This window comes from Panicum hallii, chromosome 2, assembly GCF_002211085.1.
Source record: "Panicum hallii strain FIL2 chromosome 2, PHallii_v3.1, whole genome shotgun sequence".
Classification (NCBI taxonomy): Eukaryota; Viridiplantae; Streptophyta; class Magnoliopsida; order Poales; family Poaceae; genus Panicum; species Panicum hallii.
The window spans coordinates 34,316,088-34,336,710 of NC_038043.1; the positions used below are offsets into that span (position 1 = coordinate 34,316,088).

At 46.2% G+C, this 20,623-nt stretch overlaps 1 protein-coding gene across 1 annotated transcript; it reads right to left on the minus strand.

Annotated features, from left to right (window-relative positions):
• Positions 1-8,146: 8,146 nt before the first annotated feature.
• LOC112883457 (grpE protein homolog 2, mitochondrial-like) lies at positions 8,147-12,549 on the minus strand. The gene is made up of 6 exons (XM_025948757.1): positions 12,276-12,549; positions 10,240-10,423; positions 9,979-10,169; positions 9,722-9,889; positions 9,491-9,619; positions 8,147-8,525 (listed from the first exon to the last, which is right to left on the minus strand). The coding sequence occupies exons 1-6, from the start codon at positions 12,417-12,419 to the stop codon at positions 8,403-8,405; spliced, it is 939 nt and encodes a 312-aa protein (XP_025804542.1). The 5' UTR covers positions 12,420-12,549; the 3' UTR covers positions 8,147-8,402.
• Positions 12,550-20,623: the final 8,074 nt, after the last annotated feature.

Sequence of the window (20,623 nt, forward strand, 5' to 3'; positions counted from 1 at the left end):
GGATTGAATATTTGATTAATCATTTTTTCAGGATTTGTTCGCCTGAAAAAAGCATTTTTTCGAATTAATAATCTAATACCCATCATCCGTACCATCGTTTTGGTAATTTTGCAAGTTGTCATTATTCGCCTGCATGCCACGGTTATTGGATCCTTATCTCCAAATTTTGTGGGATTTGGATTCAAGGCTCGGGGGCTGCGGGATACGTGGCATTGACTACTTATTTTTTCAAATCTCTTGAAGGATAAGTAGGGTCACAGACAAATGGGACCCTCAGCCTGATTCTCTAATTCAACCTAAGACTCGGGGGCTACTCCATATGGAGTGCGATTTTTAAATCGCACGCCATAACAGAAATTCGGGGCATGAGCACCTCATAGCTTCCATGCAGCCAAACAAGTACTCGAAGAAGGACTTCAAGACGAAGCTTCAGAAGAAGTCGAAGACTGCTTCGAAAGTACTCGATAAGCCTGCAGTACTCAGCTACGAAGAGCTCGGGGGCTTGTCAGACCCGGGGCCATCGGGTTGGGCACATTACGTAGTTTAAGAGATTAAGCCCGTCTTATCTCTTATTCATTTTGTTTATCTCTTGTTTATCCCGTTTAAATAGGAGATAGAGCTAACCAACACGGAGAGGATCTACTCGAGATGTGTTCTGGTATGATCCCTTGACGGGGGTTGGTTAGCATCTTTGTAACTCTGACCTCTCGGATATATAAGGGAGGTCAGGGACCCCCCTCAAAACAGAAGATCATTAGATCGTTCCACACCAAAGGCAATACAAACCTAACAGGACGTAGGGTGTTACGCTCCGTGCGGCCCGAACCTGTCTAAGTCTTATGTTCCTTGCACCTTCGAGTTCCTGATCTCGGCGTCCCCTCACCCAAAACTTACCACCTTGGGCATATCCCTCGGTGGGCAGCCGGTTAAACACTGACAGCTGGCACGCCAGGTAGGGGGACGCATCGAAGATCCACCGGCGAGCTCGATGGCATCTTTCAACTTCGTCAGGACAGTTCCCTCTCAGGGCACGACATTCGTTTTTGGCTCGTGGGTTTGCATCGCAGATGGTACGGGCAACTTTCAGCGATTCCTCGTCGACATGACGCCAAAAACCTTCGCTGCGGATCCCCGCAGCAGCCTCGACAAGTTCGTCGATGAACTCGACAACTTGCCGCTCCATACTTCTGCAGCACAGGTCGAGGAGAAATCTGCTCCAAGCTCGACTCCTTCTAGTGCTGCCACAGCTTCCCCTGGTTTGGACTTCTTCCAATCTAGGGATCTGCATGGTCGACCTCAACTCGATCCATGCAAATTGGCCACTGATCTTCAGGAGGCCGACGAATCTGGATCCCTCTCCATGTTGGAAAAAGATCTGGACTTGCTGCTCCAGGATGGAAAACCTGAAGCCACCGCGTGTCGGGGGGCTTCGGGTTGTTCTGGTCCCGTTGATTTGGTGATCACCTCTTTGCCGAAGGGGCGCATTGTGCATTGGAGGGGGATGATGCTCTCCAACCTACTCGAGGCAGAGAGCCGGCTTGTGGCTCACCTCAAGCCATTGCCCTTCCAAGAGGGCAGGCCATTGGCCACCGCGGCGGAGGGGTCGACTGAGCTAGTCGACGAAAGTTCTCATGAGCTTTCTTCCCACCAAGTGCTAATGGCCGAAGAAGGCGATGACGGTGGGGACTTTCCCATAGACAACTTTGAAGCGATCTCTGAAGATGAGATCACGGCCAACGCCGGTAACGAGAACGATGTTGATCGTGAGGCACGGAGGGCCAGGAACAGGGCCTGCACAATCCGGCGGAGGAGGGCTAACGAGCGAAGGCGATCTATGCATCGCGAGCTCAACCCTGAGTTCGCTGCCGCAAGTGAGCGGGGTTTCAGGACTCCGGTGGCCAACATCGCCAGGGTGACGGCCATCCTCGAGCGCAGCCACGACCCGGAGGTATGCCAAGCACTCCTCTACGCGCAGAGGGCTTGGATCCAGCTGGATCAACAGAATCCGGTGTCCGTCATCCGGGAAGAACGCGTGGACGAGAGTCAAAGTCAGGCTCGCAGTCGAACGGCTGGTGGTCGTCCTCAACATCGGATCAGCAACGACAACGCACGTGGGAGCCAGGCCCCTGGCGGGAGGCAACAGCCACCGCAAGGGGGTCACCCGCGACATGTCCATCTTCGACCTCCTTCGGGGGACCTACGCCAGCACATCAATGAGGGTCACGATGCGCGGACCGTGATCTCCTCCAGGCGCAAGACCCGCGAAGAAGTCAAAACTGAAGGTACTGACTGTAGCGATCGGTTTCCTGCTTTTTCTGCTCGTTTCAGCAGCCGGTTAAACACCGACAGGACGGGCGGCGGAGGTTCGAAGGACGTCGTCGGCGTTTCGGTGGCCAGAGGGTAGGAGGGCGGTGGGGAAGTGGTCAGGGAGCTTCCACACGATGATGTAGTGCTGACGGTGTGCTTGGCCGGGGCTAAGAGGTGGTGGATCGATGGAACGACGGCGAGGCCGAGTGGCGGCGGAAACTCGAGCTCACCGGCATAGTGGTCCGGTCGTTCCGGTGCACGAAAGCGAGATTGGGCGGGCTAGGGAGCACCAGTGGGTGATGGGGATGCTATTTGTGCACTGGATCGGGGATGGGAGGCGGCGTGGGCGGCTGTCGACGGTGAGCAGAAGCTACGGAGGAGGTCCGGTGAGGCGCGGTGGTCGGGAAAAGAAATGGCCGTGGAAATGTGGGTGCGGGGACGTAAGAAGAAGTGTATTGGGAGCTCCAGGATGTGCTTCGAGTTGAAGAGAGGGCACAGTGAGCGATAGCTGGTGCTGGCGGCCGGCGGCGAGCGTGGCAGTCGCGGGCGGAGCTCGGACAGTGGCGGGGCAGCGTGGCGCGTGCGGGAGAAGACAACGGGGAGAACTAGAGCGGCGGTCGACCGGGGAGTGACGCGTGGGGACTGCCAGAAGCAGGAGGTGGCACCAGTCGGGCTGCAGCGACGGCGAGCAGCGGCGGAAGGCAGTTTGGGCAGATGGCAGTGCGGTCAGAGGCCAGCGCGGGGAGAGGCCAGCGCGGTCGGGTGAGCGGCGGCGGAGTGCAGGAGCGGCATGTGGTGCACTGAGGGGCGGCGCGGAGCAGTTAAAGCTCGGCACATGGCCGGCGAAGGCGGCGGGGGTGTCGGGCAGAGCGAAGACAGAGCAGAGCAGGGAAGGGGGCTGAAGGTAGACGAAGGGACTGATCTGCTATTTTCCAAAAGTGCAGGGGCTTCTCTATAAAGACTAGATAACTTTCAAATTATAGCTCAAATGAAAATGTGCCCAAAAGAAAAAGTGTAGAGTTCACCAAGATCTACAACTTTGCTTTAAGGTTCAGTTGCGAAAGAGCTAAAGATTTGAAACTAACATAAAAGTTGGCAAAACTTTAAACTTTAAGTAAATCCTATGTAGAATTCTACACTACACTTGCATCCTATGGGTAGTTTTATCTCTATTTGGGGTTAAAAGTAAGTTCTTGACTTTTCACCCAACAACCTTCATATGTTTTGATTTTTACTTCCCATTCTCACCCATTTAACACTAAAGGACCTAAATTTTACAAAATTACATAAATACCCTTTTCCCCTTTGCATTCAAATGTTAGCACACCTATACAAAATCAAACATACATACTTTCTACTAGCATTTAGTGTGTTTTATTTCTAAGTACCTGAATGTCACACGACGTAGCACTGAGTACGACATTATGTTGACCGCTGCACCGGTGTCGACCAACATTTTGTTGACAGGCTGGCCGTTGATGTAACCCTTGAGGTACAGAGCCTTCAAATGCTTATAATTCTTTGCTCGGGGCTTCTCGAATATGACTGGCCGCGGCTCCAAGTCAAGCTGGGCTACTGGTAACTCTTCACGGCCTTGGGCGTAAAACTCTGCAGGGAGTACGAACACCATATGCGCGCCAGCCAATGTCTTCGCATCGGCTCTTGTTGGCTTAGGACGCCACTCTTTCTTAAGAGGGCGCGATTCCCTTTTCTGGGTATGGTGAAACTTATCCGCCAAATCCGAGCGCGCCTTTCTTAGCATCTTGAGATATTTGGCCTCGGCTTCCTCCAAACTGCGCAGCCGCTGCACCCTGCACTTCTGGGAACGATTAAATCCATCAGGGCACCAGCGCGGCTGGTGATATCTGTCCTCTTCTTCTTCAAAGTCCTCTTTTCTATGTGGTGGTTCGGCTTGCTCATGTTGGGCGGCACAGGTCCCAAATGCCGAAACACCGAGATCCCTTTTGCATCACGCTTCCAAGATCTGCACTCCGGGCAATCATTGACAGAAGGCAATTCGCTCATACCGGAGTCCCAGCAAAACTTGAAGAATGGGCAATGCCAATGGTCACGTGCATCTTCACGCTCTTTTAGACTCTTCCCAGTATGGTGCTCATATTCTTCACCCTCTGATTCATACTAGAGACGTTGCGGGTACTAGTATTCATACTTCTTGAGGAGATGGGCAGAAGCCGGCCGTGATTTCTAACGTGTCTCACTTGCTCCTCAGTGATGTATTCCTTTTCCCCTTTTTGGGGCCGATTACAGGGATCGGCCTTCTCCTTCCTCGCATAGCTACGTGGCGCGGGCCCCACCATATTGATGTCAAATGCGAAATCCAATTGTCGTCGAGCAGATCGGTCATAACCCTCTACCATGTTCACACTTGGGAAAGGCTGGGTGTCGACCTTCATGGCATACTGACCTAAGATCAATCGGCCCTGCTCAATAGCCGATTGGATCTATCGACGGAGTTCTTTGCAGTCGCTGGTGTTGTGGGTGAAAGAATGATGCCATTTGTAGTATGACCTCCCTTGCAACTCTTGTGCTGTAGGAAACTTACAGCCTTCAGGTAACTTCAACTGCTTTTCCTTCAGTAACAGATCAAATATCTGCTGAACCTTGCTCAAGTCAAAGTCAAAACCCTTTGCAGGTCCTTGCTGCTTCACCCACTTACAGGACACGGGATTTGCCCCCCGAGTCCACTCTACAACTGCTACTTCTTGATCATCCCCAGAATCTTTAGCGTCTTCTGCATGGATCAATGTTTCCTGACGCTTGAACTTATCCTGGTACCATTCTGGGTGGCGCTGCTCATATAATGTCAATTTCTGCACCAAGTGCGCCAAAGAATTGAACTCCAATTGGAAGACCAGATCCTTGATCGGCTTCACCAGTCCCAAGGATGCCAACTCGACCGCCTCCTTTTCTGAAATTCAGGTCGAATAGTATCGATTCTTGACTTCCCTGAAGCGCTGGATATACTCTGCCACAGTTTTCCCTCGTTTCTGCCGGACTTGTGCCAGATCAGCAATTCCAGCCTCCGCAACTTCCGAGTGGTATTGGATGTGGAACTGCTCCTCCAGCTGCTTCCATGTGCGGATTGAGTCAGGGCCCAATGAAGTGTACCATCCAAAAGCTGGCCCTGTAAGAGACTGCGAGAAGAACCTTACTCGCAGAGGATCTGACACTAAGATCATCCCCAATTGTGCCAAGTATCGGCTCACATGTTCAATAGAGCTGGACCCTTCGGACCCACTAAACTTGGTGAACTCAGGGAGCCGATACTTGGGTGGCAAAGGGATTAAGTCATATTCACTTGGATACGGCTTATTATAGCCGATCGCTTGCCTTTTCGGTAAAATACCAAATTGATCCCTTAAGATGGTACTAATCTGGTCCACAGTTTGAACTCCTGGGGCCGAGTGCGTGATATCATGACTCGGCCCAGTGGCATATTTTGCTAGCCACGCTTGCTTATCGGCATCTATTCCAGACATTCCTTCAGTCGTTCGATGCACTGAATATACCGGGTTGTTGTTGTCTGGTATATATGCACACATGTACCCATGTGGAATTTCCTTAGGCGGCCCACTGAAGAATTGATGATCTACAGGGTCACCTCCCATCTTGTAGACAACATATGCCGGTGAACCTTGCGATTCTAGAGCCGTGAATGTATAGGGCAGTGGTGGCTTGGCCTGGAATGGCACTTCTCCTTTGTGACTCCCCAAGGTAGGTCCTGATGGAGAGTACTGATTCTTCATGATTTCTTAGACCACACGCAGCGCGACACGTACAAGAGCGTTCACCAAGCTCTCGGAGTGCCAATGCCGTGAATGAGCTACCATGTAGTTCACCTCCTAGCGTAGAGCTCTGATACGATCCTCTGAAGGGGTAGATAGATCCACGTCATCAAGAGCGCCTTCAGGTGAGAACCCCTTCCACCTAACGCGGTGGTGGCGGGTTCTCTCAAAAGAGCCGATGAGATCGGCTTCGAAGAGAGCCTTGATCTCATCATACTTCTGCTTGTGCTCAGCAGGTAGCTCCTCGTACGTGATTGGATCCTCCCTCGACATCCCGACGGCGGAAGTTGATGTAGTCGATGAAGATGGTCTCACTAGGCGTGCCAGAATGTGTTGTTGGTCAAAATCCACCGGCGAGCAGCGACAGGCAACACGAGGAGCCGGGAGGCTCCCGGGATTGCTGGTGGGCCCCGGCCTCTCGGTCAACGGCCCATGATCCGGCACACGACCTGGTATCTAGGTTTGCTAGGCGTGCCACCTAACCTTGTACCTGATCAGGAAGGTGTAGATATGATTTCAGTTAGTTTCTTGCATGCACAGACACGTTCAAACGTTAGTCCGAGCCGCGATCGGCTCATCGGTGATCCCCGATATCGGCTGTAAAGAGCCGATTGTCTCCCAGTATCAGATCGGATCTATATATATCTAAACAAAGTGCATATATCGGATACTAATATAAACTTGCTCTGTAATCAATAAGCTAAATCAATCTACGACAGTTAAAGCTTTCACCATATGATCGGAACATTCTATGCGTAATTAAGCCTAACAAATACGAAAGATAACAGAATAGCAACCTAAACAGAGGCCTAAAAAACAATAGAAAGCCGATTCCCGAAACAATCCCTCTTTAGATTAATATAAAGCATCAAACGTATTGCCGGATTATTTAACTCGTTTGAAGGGTCTAACCATGCAGATATTAAGCTAAATCTTTGATGAATAAGGACTAACCACAACAAATTGGATCTACTAATCGAAACAGAGTAAGATACTGTCTTTACACCCGGGATCGGGCACAAAGACAGCTAAACGTTTACAGATGATGAATAATGCACGGATACAGTATGAAAACCCGATGCATCCCTATAAACGTTAAGATAACTAGTGTTATTCGCTATCAACAACGCTTCAGCACGAGGAACACAAAGATAATAGGTAGGGACTATGCTGCCCCGATCATGCGAAACGTGATCGGGGCTGCATAGCACTTACGTGAGAGAAACCCTGAAACAGAGGTAGCGATGCGCCGAGAGTTGTTTGCGAATGCTTGTTGTTTCTGTTGTTTCATTCGTAGTCTAGGGTACATATTTATAGTCTCGAGATTTGCCTCTCCTAACCGGTGCTCTTATGCCTATTGCAGTGTAGAATGATGCATATCGTCGATGATCCGCCCTAGTGCCCTGTGCTTGCTTGTTATCATTTGTCACTCCTGTAAGAAGTTAGTCGTGAACCTTGTGTTGGTGTGTACTGCAACGTAGCAACGTGTTAATGTGGAAAGTCTAATGCTGGGAGCTGCTGGAGCATGCGACCTCAGGATCTCAGATGTTTGTCTGAAAGACGAGCGACGAGTTCTTTTTTTTCGTGCATCAAGTATTTTGATTCAGTGCTTTTGAAGAATGCGGCCGGTACTGTGCCGATACACAGCAGAGCCAGGGCATGATCAGCTCGTGGTGGTGAAGAGCTGTAGGAAGCGTAGGTGTGGTGGGCCGTGGACAGGAAGGTGTCCATTTGGTTTCATTCCGGTTTGGTACTTTGGATTTGCCGTAGCCTAGAGTTGCCACTCACCGTTGGCGTGCTAAATATGATTGCAGTGACCGACCATGCCTAAGCACGTATATCATTAAAAGGAGATAAAGCGCTATGTAATTTTATCAAGAGAAGAGAGAGCACAAATGATTGATGACGCATTAGGTGCGGTAGGGGAAACGGACCCATTAACCGGCGAGGTAAGCCCATCCGGAGATTCGACGAACACAGAAGTTTAAAACCTGCTTATATAGCCTAGGCCACTGCCATGATCGCTCCAGGTGCACTAACAAGTCATGGACTCATGGTTGTTATTACCTCATTGCATGGGGTAGAGCCAAAGGTGGCATGACATCAAATGTTTCCTCCAAACCACAAATAGATAATGGATTTCATTCATGTATCAGGAGGATGCGGCAGCCTGCTACGGTACGGTCAGAAGTCTGATGTGTCTGAAACGCTAAACAAAAATCGAGTGAGATCCAAAAGAACACCCATCTCTTCTCCTCCTCCTTGACTGAATCTAAACTATCAGCTAGCTTAATCCTCGGCTGTTTTCTGCTCGGGCTGTTCTGCCTCTTTGGTCTCAGTTGCGGTTGCTCCTCCCTCTGTAACACCGACTTCCGCAGGGCGCAGGACGCGGTCATGTAACATGTAGCCCACCTGAAATAAACAATGTGTAGCGGATGTCACTTGCTGCAAGGACAAGTTGTCAATTTGCAAGACATAGTCAATGCTAAAAGATTATTTTAGGGTAAGCAATATATTTATGTACGAGCATGGAATGGTGGAACAACTTGCAGAGACTCTACATAGTAAGAACACCGTATAATTTAACTTCCTCTGCTGAGATACAAAATATGGAGGGAGATTCAGTTCCTAGAAAAATACTGCATGTTCAAGCATCCAATCAAACAATCACTCGCATTCTCTGTTTTCTATGTTCGAATAAAAACGATGTACGAAATAATCATTCATTGTGAGCACTGGAGCACAACCAACTGCCAAGTTACAACAAACCACTCTAGCCTCAAGGAAAAAGCTGTGGAACCTCTATTGGAACAGAATTACTTACTAGCACAGAACAAATCACCAAGCTACTACAACATAACTCAAGAACCAGGTAGGGCTGTATACAAGTTGCCAGCAGATATATTCCAGCTGTGGTTGCAGTACAATTTATAGGATCATATTTCCACATCAAAACAAACTACAAGGATAATGAATCCACACAATTCAACAGTTGGTATGCAAACAAGCATAGATCAAGACAACATGCTTGAGAATATGCTGACAAATAGAAAAAAAAACCTCGACCCTGGGGGATTGACCTCCCCCGAGGTTTGACACGAAAGATAGAAGTTTTCTGTTCAGCAGGGTCGAGAAAAGGCCACGAACCCCGGCTATCCAGGACGTGCCACTGACGGCGAGGGCGCGCCTGCGGACGCAAATCACGCTGCAACCGTCAGTGGACCACACATTTCCTGTTAAATAGCACAGCGAGTGGCCTTTTTTTAACTCCGTATGAACCCACGTCGAGCAGCTCTCCACCGAGCTGCCTTACCAACGCTCTACGCGCGCGTCCGAATGCTGACAAATAGATAGTAAGTGCATTTATGAAGACATACCTTTACAACAGAAGCAACAGTTCCTGGTGGCTTTGAAGGATCAGGAATTTGGAAAATTGCCCAATGCCTGCTAGGATCAAACTTCTCATTTATTGGATCGAACTTTTCAACTCCAAACTTCTTGAGAATCTGTTCAGATTTTAGGGCATTACACAAAATCCAAATTAAGGAAAACATTGGCTGGAAAAAATATTCCTGTAAAGGATGGTCAAAGGGAAGTCACAAGATTACCTCTGCTAGTTGCTTGTCAGTCATGTCTACACCCTCCAGAAGAGTTTTCAGTAGTGGCACAGCTCCAGCAGAATCTTTAGACGTATCAATTTTTGAGAAGCTTTCCTTGACAACAGATGATGCTCTAGCCAAATTGTCAGCAACATCTAACAAGCTCTTAGAGAAGTTCTGCATGCACAATTGCGACACATGCTATAAGAAAAAGCTAATTCAGAACATTTCATGGAGATACATGTCGAAAGATGATGACAACAGACCTGTACTGCATACTTTTTGGAGTTTTCAGATTCACGCTTTGTCCGAGCCATGATATTTTCCATTTCTGCATAGCTGCGCAAAACCTTGTCCTTCATATCTTTAATTTCATCATCCTTGGACTTCAATAATTCTTCCTTCTCATGAACTAGCTTCACAAGATCATCTTTTGACAGATCAACGTCTTCGATACCTAAATCAGAAAATGCAGTTCATTTAGTACCCCCACCTGCTTATACAGATTGGGACTTCAGTCTACAGACCTTGTTCTGATGCCTTCTCACTTCCAGACGAACTACTGTCTTCATTGGATCCAGCTGAGTTGCTTTCCTGGTCTTTTGGTTCCTTAACCTCCTTGTCACTTTGTTGGGGCGAAACAGATGAGAACCCAAACTTTTGAAAGATGCTGCTCGAGTATCTCGAATGATGATTCAACATATATGGAACCTGGTAGTAAAGAAAGCAAGAAACATCTATAATAAGAGAACAATTTAGGAGTGATGGGAAAATAATTTGCCAAAATAGCACTACTCTTTGGTGATTCATGTATTCCCTAAAAAGCCCCTCTGCAACGCGTACCTAATGAATTTAACATAATAGCAAGACTGGTCTTTGAACGATAGTTGTTACAACCAAACATATCAGATTCCTACTTTCTAGTCCAGTACCAGTAGATGTTCTACTGGTTTCCTGGAAGATTGTGGGTAAGAACACATGCATCATCAGTACCCCATAATTACCAAGAAAAGAATGAATGAACATACACTTCCTAATTGCCAACAGTATCTTCTGGTTCAAACAGTCAACATACAATGCTTATGATTCAGCACAACACTTGTGTCCAAGAAAAAAAAAGTCAGCCCAACACTCCATGTATTTTCCCACTTGTACTATGCAAGGCGGAAGAAGGAATAGAGTTTGTAAATGGTAGGAATACATGTACCATTCTCAGTCCTATTGAAGCTTTATGCCATCTTAACTAAATGTCAGGAAAGTATAATTGCAGTTTACAGCAGAACTCAACTGTGTCATTATTAAAAAGGCACCCTCCTTTCTTTTACATGAATGTCCTAGGGAGCAATTTTATAAACAATTTATACACTTTTTCCCCATTACAAGGAAGCTAGGTGGAACACAACCATATGTTCCTAAATTTCCTAATCCATATTTCATGTATGCTAAATGATCCTGTTCCCTTTTTTCTCATTTGACATTAAGACTGAAAGGTAGGTAGTTCAATGGAGAACAAATTTAATCAGGTAGTAGAAGAATTTAACAGAGCATGTGGTGATCATGGGGTTTTGGTTTTGTAATGTGCTTTCAAGTCCAAATTTCCATTTACTGAGGAATATAAGGAGTATTCTATCGTTCCTTTTGATGTTTGCTTCATCGACAATGATGTGACAGAAATAAAAGAACATAGAGAAATGATTTCAAAATAACATTTACAGAATAACCAGAATTCAAAAGACAAATGCTATATGACAATTGTTTTTTGAACTCTTGATCAGGGCGCTACCTTTTTTCTGTGTCACAGATAGGAGCGACACAAAATAAATTCTAAGGTACAATTACCAAAGAATCAACATTAATGAAATATTTATAAAAATAGGTTTTTGCTAATTCAACTGATAGGATCACCCATTCACCTAATTATTCTTAAACAAAAATGTCATAAAAAATAACATGTGAAGGCACCAGAGGTTGCTGCCAAGCTCAAAAATACATTGCTAGCTGGCAAAAGCCCTAAGAAGCTGCTATGGAGCAATTCCAATTAGCTCATAGAGTACTACTGGTAAACCGCAAATTTAAACAAATATGTTAGTACACCTAATACACTTCTTTTGCACGAATGACAATCTCACCATCGGCAACAACAAAGCCTTTTATTCCCAAGCCAATTGAGTTAAACTAGACATCAAACCCAATAAAATACAGAAAAAATAAAATAAAATAACTAAATAAGTACACAATGATTACAAATTAGAGCCTAAAATGCTCCCAACAAGAGCACTAAAACAGAGGAGTATAGAGGGGTTCTCCACAGCTACACTGGGCAGCACCACCGAGATCAATTGTTTTCATGCCACGCCACATTCCAATACCACCCTAGTCTACCAAATAACACATAAAAATAAAATCTTAGATCGACCAACTAATCCTGGATGCAGAATCCTCTCAACAGGAGCAAGGAATTGCGTCAAAGCACCCCAGAACTACTCGCCACGCCAGTCGCAAAAGGCCCTTGATTCACCAAAAAAAACAACTGAAGAGGCGGTCCAGAAATGAGAAACCTCACCCTGAGCGAAGAGAAGGAAGCAGCGAACGGTTCCGCCGCCGCCACCCCGAAGCGCGCCGCCGCCGGGCGCCGCACCGCGGTGGACGCCGCCGCCGCCGCGACGCGCTGCCTGGACAAGCGCGCGAGGAGGCGCGAGGCCACCATCCCTGCGCCGGCGGGATCAAAGTTCCGAGTCGAGGAGCGCGGCGCGATCGAGAGAGGAAGCGCGGACGAAGTGTCTGGAAGGAACTCGGAAGGAAGCTTCAAGAGAGCGGTCCGGGGAAAGGAATGGAGGATTTTTGCGACGATTACCGTAACACCCATGGTACTAGCACAAGCACGCCCGCGGTTGCAGGGGTGTTTACGTCTTTTGGCGATGGGAGGGTTTAGGGTTCGGCTTGTCGCGCAAGAAGGGAGGTCTATGGCCTTGATGAAGCTGGCTGATCTCGCTAGGCCTTACTGGTCAGGGGTCGTCCGTTCATAACATATACGTATAGCCGTCGTACTACCATACAAATCTATCGGAGATAAAAATATTATATAAAAATATTCTAGAGATAGAAATCATTCCAAAATAAATTAAAATATTTTAAAATAAGATAAAAATATTACAGAGATAGAAATTATTTGAGAACAAATAAAATTATTTTAAAAATATCATCTAAATATAACTAAATATGGTCTAGTTTTAAAGATCTCATCGTAATAAACATATATATATATATATGTGGCGTGGAAAATGAGACACGTGGGCTCTTTCTGCGATAAATAGAAATCGCCTGCTGGCCAGCCGTAGTTGGTTCTAACAATTTTTTTCACACTCGTTGAAATGTCGTGCTCGGTCCATCGGACCGATGGTGTCTAGCTATGGCGGAATGGTGGTGGTGCCAAGGCTCATTGTTATTATTACTGTTATGAAACTGGTTGGATATAACAGGGAAAATAACTTCGTACTTGGATTATTTGTAGTGAAACCTGATGATTGCTGATGATCTACGTTCGAATATCAAACTTAACAAAATTCTTGGAGCTCATGCAGTGATAAGGTGTGTGTCCCTTACGTATATGAGAGTTTTGCTTTCGTATTGCATTTCGGCTAAAAAAGATGACAAGATATGTGTTCACCAGAGTACGCCTGCACGGCTTTCTGGCGTGAAGCAAAACTCATATTGCCTTCAGCCTGTTTATATCGCTAGCTGCTGGCCCATGCTATATTTTCAGGGAGGTTGAGCAGGCTGATTGCGAGTGGACCGTAGGCCGTAGCAACTTGAGAACCATGCTAGGAATGGATATGGATATCAAAAAATTTGAATTACCTATATGTATATCTGCTCAAATATCAATATTGATATCTCTAATCATATACGATTTTAATATAGATACTAAAATGGTTGTATCCGAATTCGCTTTTTATTATTTTTCTCCATCTGAATCTAGATTTGTATTTGAAGAAAAAAATGAAAAATCTGATACTGTTGGCGTACCAGGGTCTCCTACTGTTGTTGGTCGAAACCCGCCAGCGAGCAGCGACAGGCAACACGAGAAGCCGGGAGGCTCCCGGAACTGCTGGTGGGCCTGGTCCCTCGGTCAACGGCCCGAGATCCGGCACACGTCCTGGCTTCTAGATTACTAGGCGTGCCACCTGACCTTGTACCTGATCAGGAAGGTGTTATATGTTAGTTTTCTACATGCATAGACACGTATAAACATAGTCCGAGCCGTAATCGGCTCATTGGATGATTCCCGATATCGGCTGTAAAGAGCCGATTCTGTTCAGTACCGGATCAGACCTATAAATATAGCAAATATATCTAATGGTAATATAAATCTCGCTCTGTAAACATTAAGCTAATCCAATCTACGACTATTAAAGCTTTCACTGCATAATCGGAACATCCTACGCGTAATTGAGCCTAACAGATGCGGAAAGTAACGAAACAACAACTAAACAGAGGCCTAAAAACCAACCAAAAGCCGATTCCTGGAACAATACCTTTTTAAGCTGTTATAAAGTACCCAAGACACTGCCGGAACATTCAATCCGTTTGAAGGGCCTAATTATACAGATATTAAACTAAATCCTGGAATGACAAAGACTAACCATAACAGATTGGATCTACTAAACAAGAACAGAGCAAAGCGCTACCGTTATACCCGAAATCGAATATGGGGCAGCCAAACGTTTACAGGTAACAAGCAATGCACAATTAAAGCATGGAAGAGCCGATGCAACTCTATAAACACTAAGATAACTAGTGTTACTCGCTATCAACAACGCTTCAGAACGAGAAACACGAAAGGTAAATAAGCAAGGACGATACTGCCCCGATCCCGCAGGGCGCGATCGGGGCCGCACGGCACTTACCCGAGAAACCCTAGAATAGGGGTGGCGATGCGCCGAGAGTTGTTGGTGAATGATTGATTCTTCTTTATTGTTTATCCAGGGTACATATTTATAGTCCGTAGACTTGCCTTCCCTAACCAATCCTAACTAAACACGACACAAATCTTAACTATCTCTATCTAAACTATTTAAACACACATGCCTATCTAGATACATGGCCAACCTTGGCCTCAAACACCTGCATAAGGTCCGATTGGCAAGCCTACTATGGCTATCCTTCGATTCCATCTTGCTCCTCGGCCCATCTTTCTGGCCCGCCTGAATTATGGCGATTACACATGCCCCTTAGTTTCGGCAATAATTATTCCGAAACCATTTTTCTTTTAATCGCCTCGCCTCTTCGACTTCCGAAATCCGTACAGGCGTGCCTCTTCAACTTCCAGGGAATGTGACTGCTCTGCATCAGGCTCCTTGGAAACCGCTATGGTGTCGACTCACCTTCCACTTCGTCTTTATAAATCTATCCCCGGTAACTTTCTTTTAACCGTCTTCTCTCTTCAGCCATTAGCAACTCGATTTTCCTCTTCTCATAATGGCTTCTTCATCTTCCTCTGCTTCTTCCGCCATCTCCTTCGAGTTTGAATCCACTCGAGAGCCTACTCCAGAATATCACCCTACAGCCGCCTACGAAGTCCTTGCCCCTCTGCATTGGGATGCAGAGGAATGGGACTTCCAATCTTGGTCAGAGGACGACGAGTCCCTAACCGATGGCGAAGACCTCCTCCTACTCCTTGGTGATGAGCTGGAGGAAGATGACGAAGACGATGCATCCTGGGAAGAGGACTTCTCCTCTTCTTCAGAAGAAGAAGCCGATTCCTCCTCAACCGAGGAGGATTCAGTAGCAGGAAACTTCCTCCTTGGCGGATCGTCGGAAGATGATGACGATGACGATGACGAAGAAACCGAAGACAACAGTGGCTTCACCAGTAGTAGCAGCGGAGATGATGGTAGCGACGTTGATGGCAGCGGCGGTGATAGTGACGTCAGCACGGCTCCACCAACCAAGCGTCGCAAGACCTCTGGCGTCTACTAGTGGTAGACTGTAGCATTAAGGCGATAGATCGGCTCTAGGAGCAATCGGCTCCCCTTTTGTACTTACTCCCTATTGTAAATAAAATCTTCTTTTTCAACCGCGACTTGTTTAAAAGCCGATCCGTTATTATTACTGTTATGAAACTGGTTGGATATAACAGGGAAAATAACTTCGCACTTGGATTATTTGTAGTGAAACCTGATGATTGCTGATGATCTATCGTTCGAATATCGAACTTAACAAAATTCTTGGAGCTCATGCAGTGATAAGGTGTGTGTCCCTTACGTATATGAGAGTTTTGCTTTAGTATTGCATTTCGGCTAAAAAAGATGACAAGATATGTGTTCACCAGAGTACGCCTGCACGGCTTTCTGGCGTGAAGCAAAACTCATATTGCATTCAGCCTGTTTATATCGCTAGCTGCTGGCCCATGCTATATTTTCAGAGAGGTTGAGCAGGCTGATCGCGAGTGGCCCGTAGGCCGTAGCAACTTGAGAACCATGCTAGGAATGGATATGGATATCAAAAAATTTGAATTACCTATATGTATATCTGCTCAAATATCAATATTGATATCTCTAATCGTATATGATTTTAATATAGATACTAAAATGGTTGTATCCGAATTCGCTTTTTATTATTTTTCTCCATCTGAATCTAGATTCGTTTTCGAAGAAAAAAATGGAATATCTAATACCGGTGGCATATAGGGAACAGGGTCCCCTACGCAGACGATTCATAGAGACGCTCGACCGCCACGAGCATGAAGGGAGTGGCCTGCAAGATGGGCCCACCTAACTCCATGTCCCGGAGTGTAGCTCGGCACTCCCGGAGGACCTCGGGGTGCAGCTCGGCACTCCGGGAGGCGATAGTTTTCTTTGCTCTGAAGGAAAAGCAGAGCAAAAGCTATGGCAGTTGTAGGAGCAGGCATTATTAAGTAGCCCCAGATGGCTGATGGGATGGGATGGTGCATCGCAATATGGCAGGCTTGTAGAACCATCCAACTCTCATAATAAAAATGGAAGGGCGTGAAAATCTACCATCTCCCATCTTATCCTGACATGCATGCACGCATATCCCAAGACAAGGACCACCGGCCAACATTGAATGGAGCAAGCATGCATGCATCCCGAGGTGAATGCGCATTAAAAAGCTATCTCCCTCTCTCTTGCCCACTTGATGCACGAGCTCTAAGGTGAGAGGGGCTCCTACCACACACAAGCACACATGAAGGGCGGTGTATGCATGCATGTGCTGCATGCAAGCATGTGGCAGATACATGTACTTGCATGCATTAAGGAAGGAAGCCCATACATGAAGGGCACGTCATCACGTCATCTCAGGGAGGACACCTTACTTATTTTCTATATATAGCCCGATGTGGGGATCCCAGGGCTGGTGCGGGGGGGGGGGCGGCTGGGGGGATGGCGGAGATCAAGCACGAGCTCCCTCCACATGTATTGTCTGGTTCATACACAACCACAAAATATATGGACAAGCAGGACGCAGGGCTATTATCCTCCGGGAGGTTTGAACCTGGGTAAAGATTCTCTGCACTCACTGTCCGTGCTGTCCAAGGAGATCAGCGTGTCCAGCCCCTAGCCGAATCTCTAAATGGGGGTTCCCACAAATCCCTGCTTGCAGTACTCACCCACTGTTATCGCCATAATTTAGCTGGGCCAGAAGGTGGGTCGTGAGCAAGATGGGCTCAAAGGATAATTGTAATAGGCTTGCGAATCGGCTCCTGCGTGGGCGTTTTAAGGCCAGGATTGGCCATGTATCTAGATAGGTGTGTGCGTTTAAATTAGTCTAGATAGAGATAGCCAGGATTCATATCATAGTCAGTTAGGATTGGTTGGGAGAGGTAAGTCTCCGGACTATAAATATGTACCTTGGACTATGAATGAAGGACGAACAACAACCATTCACAAACAACTCTCGGCGCATCACCACCCCTATTCTAGGGTTTCTCTCGGGTAAGTGCCGTGCATGTGGCAGAACCGACTGAATTATTCTGGCTCAAGCGCGCTAGTCATCGCTGTATAGGCGATCCTAACTGAACGCACTTCAAATGGAATAACTCATTGGTCTGTCGGGTCACTGCCCGATACAACCACGGTTCAACAGGATCGAAGCAGGTTTACCTCGCACGAAGGCGAGTTTACAATCACACCACAACTCACTAACTTTTAATTTACAGGAATAATAAACATTATTACAGACTATTTCAAGCTTTAAAATTAACTTATACAAACATTATTTAAAACCACAAGCTGTACAAGCTTGTGCCAGAGTAACAGCGGAAGAAAATTAACATCGCGACTACATGTCACAAAAGTTGGCACCATGCTTCGCCCTAAACATGGCATCATTCCGGAGGGTCACTGCCAGCCGGGGACGGATCCCACTCCACGGACCAGCCAAACGGAACAGAAAATGGCCAGGCTAGACCATCCGTTGGGTTCTCACAGGCCATACCTGAAAAATAGACTAGCAAGACTGAGTATACTAATACTCAGCAAGACTTACCTGTTCATGGTATACTTAGCCATGTAACTAGACTTATGAAGGCTTGTAATGGTTCTGGGTTTAATTTCAGCTGAAAAGCAACAAAGAGTATGATCTAACTTTTATATTTTAGCTTTCAGATTCTAGTTGCATTAACTATTCTAGGTAAGCACCTATACTAGACAAGCAAGGTAGAGATTAGCATCCATCAAGATTATTTCAACAATGGTTACTGTTCTTACTCTATGTAGCAGAAGGAATAAGCAGTCTCAATTTCCGCGAGAAACGGACGATTATGAATCGAATTTCCAAACCTTGCAAGGGTAAACCTAACTCACACGCTTGGAACATCCAACGATCGTTCCAAAGCAACCGTTTGCCTTTCATTACGACTCGTGGATCAGGGCCACTACAAGCGACTGTAGAACCATACGCACAACCAATGTGCAGGACATACGTCTGTAGCGCGACTACATGACCATACTCCTGTCCGCTGCGCGGAACGTACTCCCGCACATCGGTGCATGTGAAAAACCAAATACGAGTGGTGGGAGGTATGTCCACTCCTCGGGCCGATTGGTTACTAGGCTTACCACTTACCATATTTCACGGCATATGGCTAGTACTTTCAAACACTTAACCACAGCTACCACACACTGGGACCTTAGCAACTTTTATCAACATAGACGGGATAACCTTCCAGGTCATGCTACTATACCTGACCCTGTCCATCATCCTTATAGTGATTGCATAATAGTAACCTTCAATTCCTATATCGCACGAGTAACAGGAAATCACTCGACTTCTGCCGGTCCTATTAGCAGAGCATCTATTCGATACGGACTCAGGCACAATATATAGGTTCCTAGTATTCATGCATCTAGGGTTCCATTTCAACTCCTAGACTTAATGCCAGATATAATATATAAGTATAAAATTGTATAAATGGAGTAATTTGAAATACTAGGTTATGCATTGGGGCTTGCCTTCTTGAGCGGGGTTAGGGTCGGGGATGTCAAAGACTTCCGAACTTTGGTTCGGGGCTTCAGTTATAACCTCGGCGACATTCACAGGATCTTCAGAAATCCTTTGCTCGGTTTTCGGGACTAGCTCATAGTCTCCGTCGTCGAGTGTCGCTGACTCTACATGATATGGAATAATTTAAATTAGGTGATTCTAGAGTTAAGTATTTTATTTCACGATAAAGTTGCAATCCAACCAATTGATAAATACAACTTCATAAAACAGGAGATTTGAATTTGAATTCACTAAGTATACTTTAATTCAATATCAAACTACTTGATTTAATAGAATTAAATCAACAAGTTTGATTTTTATTTTGAAATTCAGAAAGGCTATGGCCTTGAATTTTTGTGGGTAAGTTATCTTCTGGTGAATAAGTTCACTGTGAATTTTTTATAATTTTCTGAAAGTAGAAACTAAAGTGTTTGAATTAAGTTCAAACTTCAAGTTTAAATGCAAACCTTAAGCAAAACCGTGTTGTAAATTCCCAAAATATTTACTATGGATTACTCTATTACAGAACATCACATGGTGAAAAGATCTAAGCATGAAAACCTTAGTAACATGCTTGAATAAATTTAAACTATTTCTAGCTTGATTTGCATAAGTTTAAATTAATTCAAACTAGAGTTCAGTACTATAGGTGAATTTTTCACACAAGATCACTTATACCCTAAACAAGCCACTCACCAAAATTCACAGGAAATAAAGTTAACATGCAAAAGTTACACTCAAGATACCCTTTTGCTAAACTTTAAAATAACTCTAAAAATATTTGGTTTCAAACTGAATTACACTAACAAAAGTTGTAGAGCTAGATTTCAGGAGTACAACAAAATTAGTTTGGCAATTTTTGGATTTTTCTACAAATTTCTATGAAGTTTACAAGTTGGCTGATTTGAATAGGGGGGTTCTGATTTTCAACAGAAAAGCCCCTGGAAAGTGTTGAATCTTTGCAATTGGGTCCTTGGCCAGGCTACACAGGAAAGCCGATCGGGGCCGATCAAATACCGGCGAGGGGGCTCACCGGCAGCGAGGGGCAAGTGGGGGAAAAGGTTTAGGAGCTCACGGCGGTCACAGTCTGTGGGGAGCTCCAAGACGTGCTCAAGGTCCAGAAGAAGGCACGGCCGCGTGGCAGCAGCTGCTGGCAACCGGCGGGAGGCGTGGCGGCTCGGGGCGACAGCAGCGCGACGTGGTGAGGCAGGGAGGGGTCCAGCGCGGGGTGGAGAGCGGCGGCACGGGTGCTGGGGCGGCACGTGGCCGGTGAGGGCGGCAGGGGTCGGGCACAAAGAAAACAGAGAGAGGGGACTGGAGGTAGAGGAAGGGGGACTGATTTGCTATTTTCCAAAAGTGCAGGGACTCCACTGTAAAGCCTAGGTAACTTTCAAACCATAGCTCAAA